The sequence below is a fragment of the Telmatherina bonti genome, assembly GCF_933228915.1.
Source record: "Telmatherina bonti genome assembly, chromosome: 2".
In the NCBI taxonomy this organism is placed as follows: Eukaryota; Metazoa; Chordata; class Actinopteri; order Atheriniformes; family Telmatherinidae; genus Telmatherina; species Telmatherina bonti.
The window spans coordinates 21,637,595-21,653,686 of NC_136620.1; the positions used below are offsets into that span (position 1 = coordinate 21,637,595).

The 16,092-nt window shown below is 39.5% G+C and overlaps 2 protein-coding genes across 2 annotated transcripts in view; one reads left to right on the forward strand and one right to left on the reverse strand.

Annotated features, from left to right (window-relative positions):
- The window catches only part of sv2 (synaptic vesicle glycoprotein 2), a gene marked incomplete at its 3' end in the record, with an annotated part of 11,015 nt that extends 7,905 nt beyond the window's left edge, over positions 1-3,110 (reverse strand). Inside the window, exons 1-3 of the mRNA XM_079259298.1 lie at positions 2,975-3,110; positions 1,448-1,543; positions 721-882 (exon numbers count right to left, since the gene is read on the reverse strand). Of these exons, the coding sequence (XP_079115424.1) occupies positions 721-882; positions 1,448-1,543; positions 2,975-3,068 (352 nt within the window). The 5' untranslated portion in view covers positions 3,069-3,110. The remainder of the gene's footprint in view (positions 1-720; positions 883-1,447; positions 1,544-2,974) is intronic.
- Positions 3,111-3,153: 43 nt separating this feature from the next.
- snx1a (sorting nexin 1a) lies at positions 3,154-16,082 on the forward strand. The gene is made up of 15 exons (XM_079249101.1): positions 3,154-3,616; positions 5,352-6,231; positions 6,752-6,891; positions 7,032-7,107; positions 7,243-7,286; positions 8,108-8,249; positions 8,354-8,432; positions 8,603-8,678; positions 8,917-9,030; positions 9,582-9,675; positions 9,937-10,142; positions 10,322-10,465; positions 10,636-10,716; positions 10,805-10,876; positions 13,630-16,082. Exons 1-15 carry the CDS (start codon positions 3,488-3,490, stop codon positions 13,678-13,680), a joined length of 2,328 nt encoding a protein of 775 aa, XP_079105227.1. The 5' UTR covers positions 3,154-3,487; the 3' UTR covers positions 13,681-16,082.
- The last annotated feature ends 10 nt before the right edge of the window (positions 16,083-16,092 follow it).

The following is a 16,092-nucleotide window of genomic DNA, read 5'->3' on the forward strand; positions in this document are numbered from 1 at the left end:
CAGTGATTAAAAATATATATATAGTACATCCACATTAAAACTTAGTTCTCTTTACACAAATTAGCAAACTAAACATACACTAAATAATAGTAAGAGTTTTCAATTGGTAATAATTGTGTTAAGATAATACCAATTCAAAAAATATAATTAAAATAGAAATATAAACATCAAGCTGAGTTGGATCCAATCTCTTCTATACCACGAGCACGGGACAGTGGACAGCAGCAGACGAGTAAAAAACAACCTTTTAATGGGAAAAAAAAAAATCATTCAGGAGGACCATCTGGAATATATAAACACAAAATCATAAATAAAGATTTCAGCCTGATCCTAATTATGTGTTAATAGATTCGATCAATTTCTCAAAATACTGAGTTTTTGTGAGCAGCAGTGTGGTCATAAAGAATGACACAGTGACATTCAAACAAGTTCAGAGGTACGAGGGGCAAAGGCCAGATGTGTTTTGCAACATCTTTTGCACAACACAAATAACAAACAACAGAAAAAGTGTCACTGCAATCATGACAAGATCAGTCTGAACCCCTGAGACTTCAAACGACTGTAGCACACTGTGTCACTGTGACAAAGCAGAAAAACTCTCGTTTCAGAGGATGAAAACTGCAGAGGTGTTTCTGCTTGATAATATTAATCAGTTTGAAAGATAATTAAGGGTTTATTTTCTAGATGGTTGGAGTGGAAATAATTTGTCAAATGATTTACCAAGGAAGATGCTGGCAGTGAGTAGACCCATGTCGGAGGAGCTGAGCAGCAGATCACAGCGCGCCGTTGGCAGGAGAAAAGATACACAAAGAATCTCCACGGCATCGCTGGCGTTGGCCCAGCCACACACCACTAGCAGCAACCAGTGGAATAAACCAAAACCTGACGGTAAAACCACAACCAAGACAAGTTATCCATTAAAGTCTCACGCAGAAACTTTGAAGGTTTTAGTTTTTTTTTTACTTCAAAATGTCACAAGTCATAGTAACGTTAAACAAATACGTCTGCATAACTCTCATGTGAGGAGCATACATTTAATTACTTTAAAAAAATCAATTCAATAGATAAACAGTATAGAATATTTTCTTAAAAATCTAAATAAGAACATCTTAATTAATAAATAAACATAAAAATATATGACCATAATACTATCAGTTTTTCATCTTAAAAAAAACTAAAACAACCATATCACAATCTATAACCAAACAAACAAATAAATAAGTACTGGAGAAACAAAGATTTTCAAGCCAATCTTACAAAATATATTATAACTTTATTATATAAACTGCCCGTTGGTTATTGGGTAGTTTGACCGCTACAAACACAAAACATGACTACTTAGTTTACACACAAATGGGATTTGCTTCAAAACTGAAAACAAAAAAGAGACTATGTTTCTTTTCAGGCTTATGAAAATAATTTCAGCAACAGAAATACTTGAGATTACCTGCTTCTTCCACTGCTTCTTCATAAGTGAGTTGTTTTATGTTCCCACCAGCTTCGTGTGGGATTACTGATGTCCTCCTGTCAAAAATGACTTCACCTGTGAAGCAACAAGAACAACACACAAAAGTATGTCAAGAAAGCAGAAATGTGGCAAAATATTTTCATCATTATTCAGACTTTTCATTGTGAAAGAATAGATGTCAAACTGCAAACATTCAGTCAATTACTTGATGTGTTAACATCCTGCATTTTCCTGAAGGGTTGTTTTAGTGAACTTGCTCACATAACCCAGAGCCCTCCTTTCCAAGTTAGTTTTCATTCATTTAGAGCAGAGAGAAAACACACTAACCGTTGTTTTTACTGAAATAGCCATAGATATTTCTTACAAAATTTCATTTTACAAGAGAAGGAAAATATCCATTGATTAAATTTAAACCAGGAACCCCCACCCACCCCCTCACCCACTTCCAACATTACAAAAGACTTATTTGCAACCAGAGATCACGAGAAACTGAACAATCTGATAAAAGTGGAGCTTCAGTAGGTTGCATATTGAAGAATGTTCCACTAACTGCTGAGTATGATGAAGATCGCTGCATACCCACTACATAACATGGTGATTAAGCAAGAAGGGGTCCTCAGTCAGAGGCTTCTTCAGGCCTGCTGCAATGAGGACCAATACAGGAGATCAATCCTGCTTACAAAACAACCTTACACAATGACATAATGTTGCTGGTTTAATTTATTTATTATTAATACTGCAATAATACAATTTAACTTTTCAGGCTTTTTAATAGTATTATCAAATTTAAGTGAACTGAAAAAGAAATCAGCAAATGATCAGATTTAAAATGATAAAATGCATTTATTACATCAGCTTATGTGAGAAGTACAGGCCATTGGGGATATGTGGTTGTTTCCTGCATCAATTAAAAATATTATAAAAAATACTTGAATTCATGTTTTGGTTATGTCATGTGTGCATCATGCTGAGATTTTATTCAAAGTAAAGAAAAGCACCAATAAATCCTTACTTAGCTTCACAGCATCCAGACTTACTGTTTCTGCTTCTAGCAAACCTTTTAGATAATCAACCCCTCTGACTGTGAAATAATTGACTTATGGTGAAAATTTGTATCATTAGTCAGATATTTTAAGAGGAAATCATTGACAGTGGAGATAATAGACTTTTCCTGAAAGCATTTCTTATTTATTTACTTACAGACTTTGTGAGGGGTCACAATAGAAATAGTCTACACTGTTTTATCCTTTAACCAGTCACTTTAACCATTTAACTGTTTCATTTGTTTACACAGAGAAAGTAAAGCAAGTGATTACATATGGCTGTGATAAAACTAAATTATTTCTTTCTGAAAGGCTGAGTTAGTTTAAAGTCCGTACAAGTAAATGAAAGAACTCGATCACTTCTTCATAAATGTCTTTTTTTTTTTTTCCTGCAGACAAACTTTTGTCATTCAATCTAATAAAAACTGTGCTGGAGTGAAGTGATGGAGGGATATGGGTTTACCTTCATCTGAGTCCAGCACGCTCAGATCCAGGTGATCTCCGGTGAGGAGAGGCTGTCTCGCCTCCACATCTCCGACGTGCATGTGACGGGACATTCTCCTGAAAGTCGGATGTCTCTAATATGGACACTGTTCTGTGGGCAGGTTAGCTGACTTCCATTGGATCACCACCACCGTCGCATCGGTCCCATGACTGCCAAGCCTGTCAGCTAGCTAACGCTGAAGCTAACCTGCCAAGAAGAAGAGGGAGGAGGAGGACCAGGAAGTAAAAGAAATACAGCAGTAGCTTGCACGTCCTGAGCGGCGTCTCTTCTCTGCTGGTCTGCCTGGTTTACTTCGAGGTGAACTATCCCCGCAGTGTGAAGTGCGTTGGCCTCGGCGGAGGTAGCGTTAGCAGCTAACTGAGGGCGACACGTCTGTCTGAGCGAGTGTGAGAGCTGAGGAGGTAACATTTACCTCCCATTGTGTGTGTGTGTGTGTGTTTTCTTTAAAAAAAAAAAAAAAAAAGTCCGAAGATGGCGACCAGTTCAGAGCGTAGTCCTCCTCCTTTCCCCGACTCAGAGGACCAAGATGTACTGGAGTCTGAAGAAATCGGAGGCCAAGACAGCGATGAAGACGACGGGGAGGACCTTTTCATAAGCGCTGTATGTGTCAGTGGAGTTTACGCTAATTTCATGCTAGCTATCCCGCCTCTAATTTGGCTGATATCACCTCAGTGCACAGGAGGAAAACTGCTAGTTGGCTCCTCGAAGAAAGCTAACGATGCACTTTGTGTAAAAAGTTTAGAGAGGTGTGCTAATGTTTATTAAGTTTAATAGCGCTGAAAACATCAGCAAATACTGCTGGCACAAACTAATATTTGGTATGTTAGACTTGGAGCATTTACTGGAACTTGAATTACCACCATAGTTTGTGGTGGGATTTTTCTTTTTCTTAATTAAGAAACTGTTTTATTTTCTTGCTGCCACTCGACTGTATTCCAAAACAACGTATTTTGTTGATATATGGATATATATTGGTCATTTTTAATTTTTTTTCAGCACTGCAAACGCCCTAGAAAAAAAGTCTTCCTGGAAGTTGCATTGTGCAACCACACTAGCAGTGATTTGGTTGCAAAACCAGGTCAAATCCAACTTTCCATTCCAGTTAATACATAGGTGCTTTCTTTGCAAAGTGCATCTTTTACTCCTGCTAAATGTGAATTAGGGCGTGCAGATCTCCACTCAGGCCATGCACCAGTATAGGCAGTAGCTGTGTACCGAGCTTGTTGGCTTTCTGGCTTTAAAGCGGACATAGTTTGGAAATGGTTTGTAATTTCTGCATTATTGTTAGTGGGTTAAAATGGAAATTTAGCGTCTTTTTTTCCCAATAAGAATTTACAAGCTGGCTCAGGCAGCCTCCTGTCATGTGAGTACGCTGTGGTCACGTGGTCAGAACCCGGATGTTTTCCCACAGTCAAAGTTCAGAGGAAAGTTTGGAAAGTTGCTGCCATTTGATTTTTCAGATCCTGACTGCTGCAGAGAGGACATTAGTCAGCATTTACACATTTTACTGTTAACATGCCTAACCTATGAAGTCAAATTCTTAGATATAAAGTATTCAAACATTAAGTTTTTTTTATTATTCAGAATTAAATGTTTTATTAAAGTACTTACTTAGTGTTGCTCAATATAATAAGCCACTACTCTCAAAGCATGCATTACACATTACATGTTAATTGTCATTTTGAAAGGGTGCTTGCTGCAGATGAAATGTTTTCTGTTTCTGGGATGGCATCAAAAGCTGAAGCTTCTCAAGCAGGACTCAACAAAAACTTTATATTTCAACCATTTGAAAAGAGGATTTTAGAACCGTGTCACTTTGAGTGCATCTTCGTTGACTGCATGCCCATTAATGCTTCTCTAAGGAACCTTTTTCTAAACATGACCAAACCTTCCAGCTTTTCTTGGTTGTTTATCCCTCAAGGTCCTTACTTATTGAGTTTGAAGGATATTTTCTGATTGATAGCATGAAAGCTGTGGAACATTTTGTTCCTAACCCTTATCTTGTGACCGATAAAGTGATCCTCGTGAAGGTTCCCTTCAGGGGTTCAGCTTAAATGCAGTTAAGTAACATCCAGTTGAGGACATAAATTTGTGTTCAAACTGTTTTTTAATATCCTGCAAAATGTAACCAAAGATCTTTAAAATCATAACATATCACACAACTTTTAATCAGCATTAATTCTGACAGCTTAAAGTTGGATGCATGTAACATTAAATATGTTTAAGGACTAGTTTGATCATTATTGGTTAACTAAATTATTGTATTTCTGTATTTAGATTACAAGTTCTTAATGTTCTGAGTATATAATAATTCTATGCCTTGTTTTTTTTCCAGAGTAATACTCCTCTTACCAAAAAGGACACCACAGAAACACCTGCCAGTCAATCCAGTGACATCATGAGTGATCTTTTAATCGAGCCTCTCAGCAGCCAAACCGGAATCAAAGCAGCTGATGAGGTTGTCAGTGAGCCATCTGAAGATTTTGAAGATCTAACCAACAACGTGACCATCGCCGCTGCAAATGCCGTAGCAGCTGAAATCCCTCTAGATGAGCCCTTTGTTGACATACTGGGAAGTGGAACTGAAGCTCAAAAAGAGGAAGATGTGGCCGCTGAAGAAGATATAGATCAAGCTGAAGTCACCAGCGATGTTACTGATCCACCTGGAGAAGAGACAAATGGAAGTAATACTGAACAGGAAACAGCTTCCACTGCTCCAATTATTGACCTTCGTGCCGACTCGTCAGCTAGCAGCACACAACAGCCCTCTGCCAGTGATAAAATTGCCAACCCTCTGGTTGATTTCCTCAGTGACGCTCCATCCATCGCGGATGATGCCAAAAAACCAAGCGGGGCAGTGCTGGATCTGTTTGAGGATGATGGGAGTGATATTTTCATGGGTCAACAACAAACTAAATCGACCAAGCAGCCTCAGCAAAGCCTCTTCAACGAACCTGACGAGGATCTGTTTGGCGAGCCGCTGGGCGCTATCGCAAAGAAAAGCACCAATAAAGAGCCAAAGGAGAAATCTGCCATTACCAAAGCTGCTGCTGCCGTGTCTACTGGGGGTCCTCTGCAAGATGGTAACCCCACAGATCGGGGGGACATCTTCTCTGAAGAAGCCATCAACACTGTGCCATGTATTAGCAGCACCAGGACTGTCAACTCCAAGACTAACGGAGTCCACTCTGAAGAGGAGACGGACATATTTGCTGGTAGTTAAACCACCTTCCTTCTGTAGTAACATTTTCTGATTTTACTGTCTGTACACTGAGCATTTGACCTCATCGCCTGGAAAGTTTTTTAAAATCACAAATTCAGGTTAAGGATTAATCTCTGCACCCAGTAAAGTTTGGATTATTTGAAGGACAGATTCCATGAGCTATCAACCAAGGAGCTTTAGAAAGATTTGTTTAGACTCTCAGGTGTTATATGAGTTTGGTTGGATATGTTTGCTCAAGATATTTAATTTTTTCCACCTGGTCAAGAAGAGATTTATTCGAGCTGTTTTACAATGAGATTTTCTGTTTTGTGTTCCTCGCAGTTTGCCAAAATTTTTATTCTCTGATGTAAATACGTCTGCCTGTTAAGTTGTGTAGAAGGCATAAACGTTGATGGATAACAGTAGCAATAAAACCTTGAGTTGGACCAAGGACAAGCTACCATATAATATAAATACTGGGTGTTTCATTGCATATTATCTCCTCAGTCGGGTTTTCATTTGCTCTCTAACAGAAGCCACGGTGGAGCTTTCCCTTGACAGTCCGCGAAACGAGAGAAAGAAGGAGGCAGCTGCCAAACCGTCTGCTTCTGCCCCCGCCACCCTCTCAGCAGCTGCCAGCCTGGCCAAGCCACAGTCTGCTGCCCTGGAAGAGGTATAAACACACCAACACACACATCTGAAGCCAGAGGGAAGTTCTCAGTGGGACTACATCAAGCTCATTATTAGTGGTGCTGCTGGAGAATTCAATATAACAGTGGAGCCAGTTTTCACTTCCTGTTCAATTTGTTTCAGTTGGAAGAAGAGGAAGAAGATGAACTGGATGATAAATTTGACATATTTGTCTCAGTTAAAGATCCTGAAAAAATAGGTAATGCCTTTTCTTCTGTTGCTGTTTTAAAAAAAAAAAGTCAAGTATCTGGAGTTTTGTGTTGACTGCAAACGTGAGGAAAACAGTATATTTAGTCAACTCTGAGGATGGTTTTTTTTTCTTTGTCTTTTCCAGGTGATGGTATGAACGCTTATATGGCCTATAAAGTATCCACACAGGTAAACATACACTGGTATACATAATTTTACTTAATCTGATCTCCTATTTTTCCCCTTTTTCTTTACTTTGTTATGCTATTGATGAAAAAAGAATTACAAAGAAGATATACTGGTTTATATAAAGATCCCATTTTGTCCATCTGACAGCAGATGTTTCCATGTTAAGTCATAGACTGAAGATCATTTTGTTCCATTGGCTGCATTTCTTCTGCAATGTCCAGCCAGTGGTTCATGCTATGTGGGTCTGTCTGTAGCCAGCTTCTTGTAATGGCTTTTTTAAAACTGTTAAAGATAAAACATAAATAAATAAATGAATAAATGGATTAAAAAAATGAAAGAGATATGTGTAGCCTTTGACTTTAACTTCAACTTTATTTATTTATATAGCATCAAATCACGGCAATGCCATCTCAAGATGCTTTACAGACAGAGAAAAAAACATAATGAAAGCCAATTCATAATAGCCTATGGAAGGAAACCAACAGATTGAGTTGAGTTTATTTATTACCTCTTCTGATATTAGTGCTAATTGGCGTTTAGTTACCCACATTTTCTCCAAAGGTATTGTTCACCCATTTGCTATTTTTAGATTTTTTTTGTGTGATAAAGAACTGTAATTAATTTCTCAAAACTAAGCAACCGCCCCAACCCACCCCCACCTTGTAGAGCTTTTTAATGTGAGATGGGTCTTTCAATGTTTTTCCTCTGTAATCCTGAGGAAGTCAGTGCAGTTACTCATCAGATGATGCAAGGCAGGAAATGTTGGTCAGGAAAACGATGGAGTTTATCTTCATGTCAGCACATAAATCTGACTTTTTCAGACCACGCTGTCCATGTTCCGCAATAAGACGTTTACAGTGAGGCGCCGCTTCAGCGACTTCCTCGGCCTCTATGAAAAACTTTCTGAAAAACATGGACCAAATGGATTAATTGTGCCTCCACCGCCAGAGAAAAGCATCCTGGGTAAAGCCGAGCACCTCTGTCCTCCTGTCTCCTTTTATTTCATTTGACTTTTCAAAATGTGAGCTTTTGCAATCAGTTGTGAGAATAAAAGTTGTCTGTTTCAGGGATGACGAAGGTGAAGGTGGGAAAGGAAGATTCCTCATCTGCTGACTTTGTGGAGAGAAGGAGAGGTGCTTTGGAGAGGTAAGAGGAGAATAAGTGAATGGATTAAAGAAAATTATGGCTCCTCATGATGTTTTTGGTGGGGAAAAAAAACCAACCAAGTGCTCATAAAATCTGGTTTTCACATCCTTCAAAAGTCAAACTACAAAGTTGAAAGTTGTGTATTAAAAGGAAGTTCTTTTTCCACACAGATATCTTCAAAGAGTGGTGACTCACCCGTCACTCATCCAAGACCCTGATGTCAGAGAATTCCTAGAGAAAGAGGAGGTAAGCCATGCTAATTTAGGTTTTTTGCCAAAGTTGTTGTGACTTTAGCTTTAAATAATTAAAATAGAAAAAAAAAAGTTTTTTGCATTTAGGTTTACGGTACACATTCAGATGCTTTTAGTCTTCACCCACTTGGTTTCAAATAATTCCTCTGTGGCTTTTTTTTAAAGATGTTACATTACTCCGTTATTTTTCTTTGGGAGTGCGATTTGATGATGATGATGATATGTGTCTGCAGTTGCCCAGAGCAGTGAGCACCCAGGCCCTGAGCGGTGCCGGCTTCCTCAAAATGATCAACAAGGCGACGGATGCTGTCAGTAAAATGACCATCAAGATGAACGAGTCGGACGTGGTGAGTTCAGTGTTCCTGACACGTTTTGCGTACATCCTCTGTTTAGTTGAAACCAGTTCAATCCAGTTGAAGGAGAACTTAGTTTTATAGTTTTTATGTCTTGCATTGTTGGTTTATATTCCTCAGTGTTGAGGCCTGTAACGTCTGAGAACATTTTGAGTTGCCTTGGAAATGGATGTATACCTCTGCTGAGGTGTTTATGGGGTTCATAAGTCAGATTCTTCAGTGTTGTGGATAAAAAGGCTTTAATATATTGACAGATGACATATTCTGGTCTTTATACATCATAATTTAACTTATTCATAAGACATGGACATAATAGAAATGAACAGGCACTGTTTGATCCAGATTACATTCTTTATTTCAGAGCCTGAAACTGTTGTCATATTTTGGTGACAGCAACAAAAATTCTGTTTTGTAAAGGAATTTAGCATTTCTTTGCTGGTTTAACCTTGGAGGACGTTTGAAGACTCAAATTGCTCTTGTTGAGTCATTATTAGGATTTAAAAACCCGCCTCAGTGTTTGAGCCTTACTCGTGTTTTTGCTGCAGTGGTTCGAGGAGAAGCTGCAGGAGGTGGAGTCTGCAGACCAACAGTTCAGGAAGCTCCATGCGCTGGTCGAATCTCTGGTTGTTCACAGAAAAGGTTGATTCGGCTCGTTTCTGTTGTCACTTAACACTTCTTCACTAAAAGCTGATTGTGGTTATATTCTGATGCACTTTCTTTTCATCCTCACATTTTTTTCTGACAATTCTAAAGCCAAGAGTCACACCTTGACTTCAATTAGGAATATTGTTAAAAAAAAACAAAAAAACTTAAATTTTAATTCCTAGCCTCCGACAAAATCAAATATTTGCTTAAATATTTTTAAATTTTGTATCAGCATCGTTCTTGTTCTTCTTCCAGAGTTGTCTCTGAACACAGCGAGCTTTGCCAAAAGCGCGGCCATGCTGGGCAGCGCGGAGGACAACACGGCTCTGTCTCGCGCTCTCTCCCAGCTGGCGGAGGTGGAGGACAAGATGGAGCAGTTACACCAAGACCAAGCTGCACTCGACACCTTCACCTTTGCAGAACTGATAGCAGATTACATCCGCCTGCTGGGAGCCGTCAGGGTATGCAGACAATTTATTAAGCTAGTTACTGAATGTAAGAGACGAAGAAAAATATCGGTTACTCCTCACAATGACGGAAAGCACCCATTAGCTGATGTTCTGCACAGAAGTTGCGGCTGCAGGCTGTAAAACAAGTTGGCAAATATAAATATGATTGCATGTGCATGTGTGGTCTGCAGGGGTCTTTTGATCACCGGATGAAGGCGTGGCAGCGCTGGCAGGACGCTCAGTCTATGCTACAGAAGAAGAGGGAGACGGAGGCCAAGCTGCTCTGGGCCAACAAGCCGGATAAGCTGCAACTGGCCAAAGAAGAGATTGCTGAGGTACAACAGCAAAAATAACACAATGAGAATAATTATCTTCTCAGGGTTGGAGTTTTCAGTGAGGTGCCTCCTTTCTTCTTTGTGTTATTGCTGGATTTTTACTGTGAACATGTTTCTGTAGTGGACTCTGCTTGTTGGTCCATGATTTTCTCCACCTCTTCTCTTTGTAGTGGGAGACCAAAGTGACTCAGTATGAGAGAGACTTTGAGAGGGTTTCTGCTACTGTACGCAAGGAGGTCGTCCGTTTTGAGGTACTCATCTTCATCCTTGTCACATCAGCAGTTACTGAACGGCCAAAAATAAACTTGTTCCCCCCCCCCCCCCCCCCATGTTTTACAGAAAGAAAAGACGAAGAATTTCAAAAAACAGATAATCAAGTACTTGGAGTCTCTGCTTCAGTCTCAGCAACAAGTGAGTGTCTCCTGGGTCAAACATGAATTAGTCATTTTAACTATTTGTCAACCAGTCAAGTGTCAAAGTAGGGAAAAATGTTTATGAATGTCTAAAGCCTGAGCCTGACGGCCCCTTTTGAGACAAAAGTGGAACACTGGAAAATGCAAATAAAAACATAATGAAATGTCTGACAAACATAACAAATAGATACTTAGTGCTGTGACCACACTGGTTCCAGTGCTGGTCCAGGGTTTGCTTGCCAGCAGATGGATCTCTTAATATCACCAGTATAGTTTTTAGACACTGTTTAAACAACAGCTGGGGTTTTTTTTTTTTTAAATCTGTCCTGTCCACCATCATGACAACAGAATGATGGTCTGGCTGCCATGTTGGCCTGAACAAATTTACCTGCCAAGAAGAGCCTTTAGGTTACAAGCTTCCCATTGATTTCTTAAACTTTATTCTTTATTATATCATTTTTATCATAAATGGGTTTTTTTCTGCTTATAACTGCTGTGGAGAGAAAAAGGGAAGAACCAAAAGGGAGAACAAAACAAAAAGTGGAAATCCAGATACTACACTTCTCTACAGACAAACTGAACATCAGAGACACTAACAGCTGCTGTTTGTAAATACTCTCCAGACCGATGATGTGGATTCACGACTGGAACTGCTCTCTATACTCGTGCTCTTTTTCTCTGATGAAAAGAGCTCTTGACCAGCAAGCGCTTCATTCTCATATGGCACCATTTTTTTGGCTTTACACTTTAGTGCTTTAAACCAGTACTGGAACCAGTTTGGCAGGTTACTTCTTAATATAAATATATATATATATATATATATATATATATATATATATATATATATATATATATATATATATATATATACATACATTTAAGTAGAAGGATGCACTACTGATTTCCTCATCTAAAAAAATTCATTTAACACAAAAGGTAACAACAATGGTAGTTACACCACAACAAAAAATTTGAACGTCTCAATATCTCGTCATGTGCCCTTGAGCATCAATTACAGCTTGACAACGACGTCTCATGCTGTTCACAAGGCAACTTATTGCCTGCTGAGGCATGGCATCCCACTCTTCTTGAAGGGCAGCCCTCAGGTCATTGAGGTTCTGGGGTGCAGGGTCTCGAGCCTCTATACGACGGCTCAGCTGATCCCACAGGTTTTCAATGGGATTCAGGTCTGGAGAGAGTGCAGGCCATTCCATTTGAGGTACACCAGTCTCCAACAGCCGTTCCCTGATGATGCGGCCTCGATGAGCAGGAGCATTGTCGTCCATGAAGATGAAATTAGGCCTGTGCTGTTCATGTAGGGGCACAATCACTGGATTAATGATGTTATTCAGGTAGTATGGGCTTGTCACTGTACCATTCACAAAGTGTAGGGCAGTTCTGTACCAAGTGGACACCCCTGCCCACACTGTAACACCGCCACCACCAAAAGCTCGCCTGGTGACAACAGTGGCTGATGCATAGCGCTCTCCCTGACATCTCCAACATCGTTGCCGGCCATCATTTCTGCTCAGTGTGAATCAACTTTCATCAGAGAACAGCACTGAGGCCCACTGGTTCCTCGTCCAGCGTAAATGCTCCCTGGCCCATGCAAGACGATGATGCCTGTGCCTGGTGGTGTGGTCAGGTACCCGTGCAGGTCGTCTAGCACGCAGACCACGCTGATGGAAACGGTTTCGAATGGTCTGACGTGACACTTGGGTGCCTCTCACCTCTCTTAAACGTGCCTGGAGTTGAGTGGCATTCATCATCCGGTTTCTCAGGGCAGTGTTCACAATGTAGCGGTCATCAGCACGGGATGTGGCCAAAGGACGTCCACTTCTAGGCCTTTCTGTGACTCTTCCAGTCTCTGGATATCTCTGTTGCAACCTGCTGATGACACTCTGTGACACTCCAAGCTCAGTGGCCACTTCTGTCTGAGAACGTCCTGTTTGAAGCATCGCAATGGCAAGGGACTGTTGTTCCATTGTTAGGTGTCGTCTTGGTCTCATGATGTCAAAATGTGAACAGCATGATGAGGACAACTGTTTAAACACCAGCTCTAATTGAACCAGGACATTTATTGGTCAATTCAAGGATCACACACCTGCTGTGATTTTTGCCGTTAAACTCCTTGTTAGAGAACAGCAACTTGTGCAAAATTTATTGAAACATTTAACAGTTGCACATGTGCATTTAAAAGCTTAGAGAAGATCACATTAAGTTCACCTGTACAGGTTTGAAGGCATTTTAGGCTTGTTGTGAAATTTCACCCAAAAGCTGAATGTCCCTAACTTTTTGTGAATAGTGTATGTATATATATATATACATACATATATATATATATATATATATATATATATATATATATATATATATATATATATATATATATTTATATAGCAAAATGCTTTTCGAGTTGTTTCTTTTCAATACCACTAACCCTTTCCAGATGCTCAGGTAATGTTGTTGCTGTCAAATTTAATATCAGCATAGTCGTGTCCCCCCCCCCCCCCCCCCCCCCCCCCCCCATCAGCCAAATGTGATTTCCTTGGCGTTGCACTTTTATTTACATTTTCCACTGCACCACGGCTGGTTTTGCAATTGGACTGTATGTTTACTATGCAGTATATCTAAAGTAATATCAGAGTTCTGCTTGTTTAAGTTATGTGATTTTTTTCCAAACTCATTTCATATTCTGTTTGTTTCTCATGTGTTAGAAAAACCTCACCTGTTTGTCTTTATTTTTTCCAGCTGATAAAGTACTGGGAGGCTTTCTTACCAGAAGCAAAAGCAATCGCCTAATCCTCGAGCACCAGCCCTCTGGACGACAAACAGGCTGCCTTCTTCTTAAACACTTTACCTCTTTTGCCTTTTTAAACCAAGGAAGATGTGTGCATTGAAAAGGGAGATACAATCAACCTCTTGTTTTTTTGTTTTTCTTTTGTAATCATCTTTAACATATAGCTCTGTATTCTGTTGTATCAATAATTGTATATTTTCATTTACCTTTCCACAGATATTTTCTTATTAGAGTGACAAGAGTTTGCCTATACAAAGCTATTCACAAATGAAAAGAGGGAAAGTGTAGATGAATAATTCCTTTCATTTTTTTCACGAGAGAGTCGCATACTCTCAGTATTTTCTCCCTCACGTGGTCAGGAGTTCCTCACACCAGCCGTGTTGGTGGTTAAACCAACCACCGGCTACTCTCAGTAGACTTTTCCAGGGACCCAGATGAGGAAGGTGGCCAAGAGTCTCAGCCTTTCTGGTTATTAATGAGTCAAAGGGAATAAAATAACAGTTGACAACATTTCTGAGCACTTCCACCAGCTGTTTGCATTCTTTTATCTCTTTTAATTCAGGATTAGTGTGATGTTGAGGTGGGGGGTGTTCGCCTTGATGGGGGCATTAGAGGGATTTCGAGGGGTCAAGGGTGGCATTGGGAGGCATTTATGTAGAGTTAATGTTTTTGATGGGCTTTCAGTCGTCATGCAAACCTTTTGTCTGTGCCTTTAAGACAGTTTGGGAGAGATTTGCTGACAGGCTTGTGCAGTGCAGAGGTTTTAATATCCCTTCAATCAGCCCTGTTGACATCATGTACCATGCTTGTGTTTTCACTTTTAAAGTGCTTTCTTGCCTAAACCTGCTTGTCCAACCATCAGGGAGCCTTGTATGAAAATCTATAGCACCGTTAAACAGGAAATCGTGTCAGAACCTGTATTTCCATTTATCAATAATGCATTATGGTATAATTAATGCTCTACAGTCAGTGTCAGTGAGCGCTTTGAGCTCAGCCATCAGCAGTAACTGAGTGAACATACAGTAAATGCTGACATGAGCTCTGTGCAGATTAACCAATTCAAGTGAGTTCAAGTCTCATGTTCATGATGTCATCTAAGATTAAAACTGTCTGCATTGTTGAGTCTCTCCTGGAAGTGTGGTTAGACTAGAGCTGCAGCTAACAGTTGCTTTACTTGGCGATTTGTCTCCCAGAGAGATGATTGGTGTAAAAGTCTCAAAATACTAATGTTTAATGGTAAAAACTTGATTTTTTTTCCACTTTCTGATACTTTAAAAAAAAAGAAAAAAGTTTTGCTCCATTTTATTCAGTCTTGTTTGCAACGCAGCCCTGTTTATGAGAAGTTACTTCACTAATGCCAACATGGAGTCTGTAAGATGATGGTTAATGCAGCACACATGCAAATGAAAGAAAGAGGGCAACTGGTTGCTGCTCGCATCATCCTTCTGGTTACTTTATAGCTTGCATTAATGCTGAAAATGAGTTCTGATTCTGCAGCCAGAAAAATCCTATTTCACTCTTTGGCCCATGATTTTGGGATTAAGCTTCATAATAGTAATTAAATCATAACTTTTTTGTCCAAATGCCAATCAGAAGCTACGGATATAAAATCTGTTTCAATGTTGTAAGAATCTAATAGCTAACCCAGTCACTTCATTTCAGATGGTTTGCACATGTTCATGTGCACGTTGCAGAAGAAATAGTTTGTGAATTTGACACTAAATATAAAGGAGAAGAACTATAACGCTGGATGTAAACAGCTGTCAGCTGCAGATGCTTTCAAGTCTGCTTGTTATGAGGAAAGAAATTAGATCTCTAAGATGGTTGATCATGTTTACATGAAATATCTACACGTTTTTTTTGTTTCATTCACATAAATGGAGTACAAAACAGCAGAAGGTGAACCAGTGAATGTTGGGATATTTTACTTGAACAACTAAAGTGATCAAATAGATAATTTATTTCTAATTGTTTCACCCTAAAGTTAGGCTATCTGATTTTAAGTCAATCAGATCTGTGTCCAGGATGCATACTTCAGCTCGATGCCATACAATAAGCAGAAAGGTGAAAAATGATGAAAACTGTAACTCTTGTCATAGCGGTGCTGCCATCTCACAGTTACAGCTTTATGTCACATTTGTACACATGAAAACAGAAACTGTGCAGTGACAACACTCCTCAGGAGGTTTTTCATCCTCGAGGCATTCTTAAAGTCACAAGAGTTAGTTTTTTTTCTCTCCCCCCTTTCTAAATGGATGCATACATGTTTTAACACGTTGTTTCAGCATCACATTATTAAAGCTGAATGGTTATGCAGCTTCATGTGCAGTCTGTCACCAGTTGTCAACGTGTAGAGCAATGTCAACGTTCACTGTGTCATCATTTCTTCTAAAAAACAAATCAATAAAAGTTGC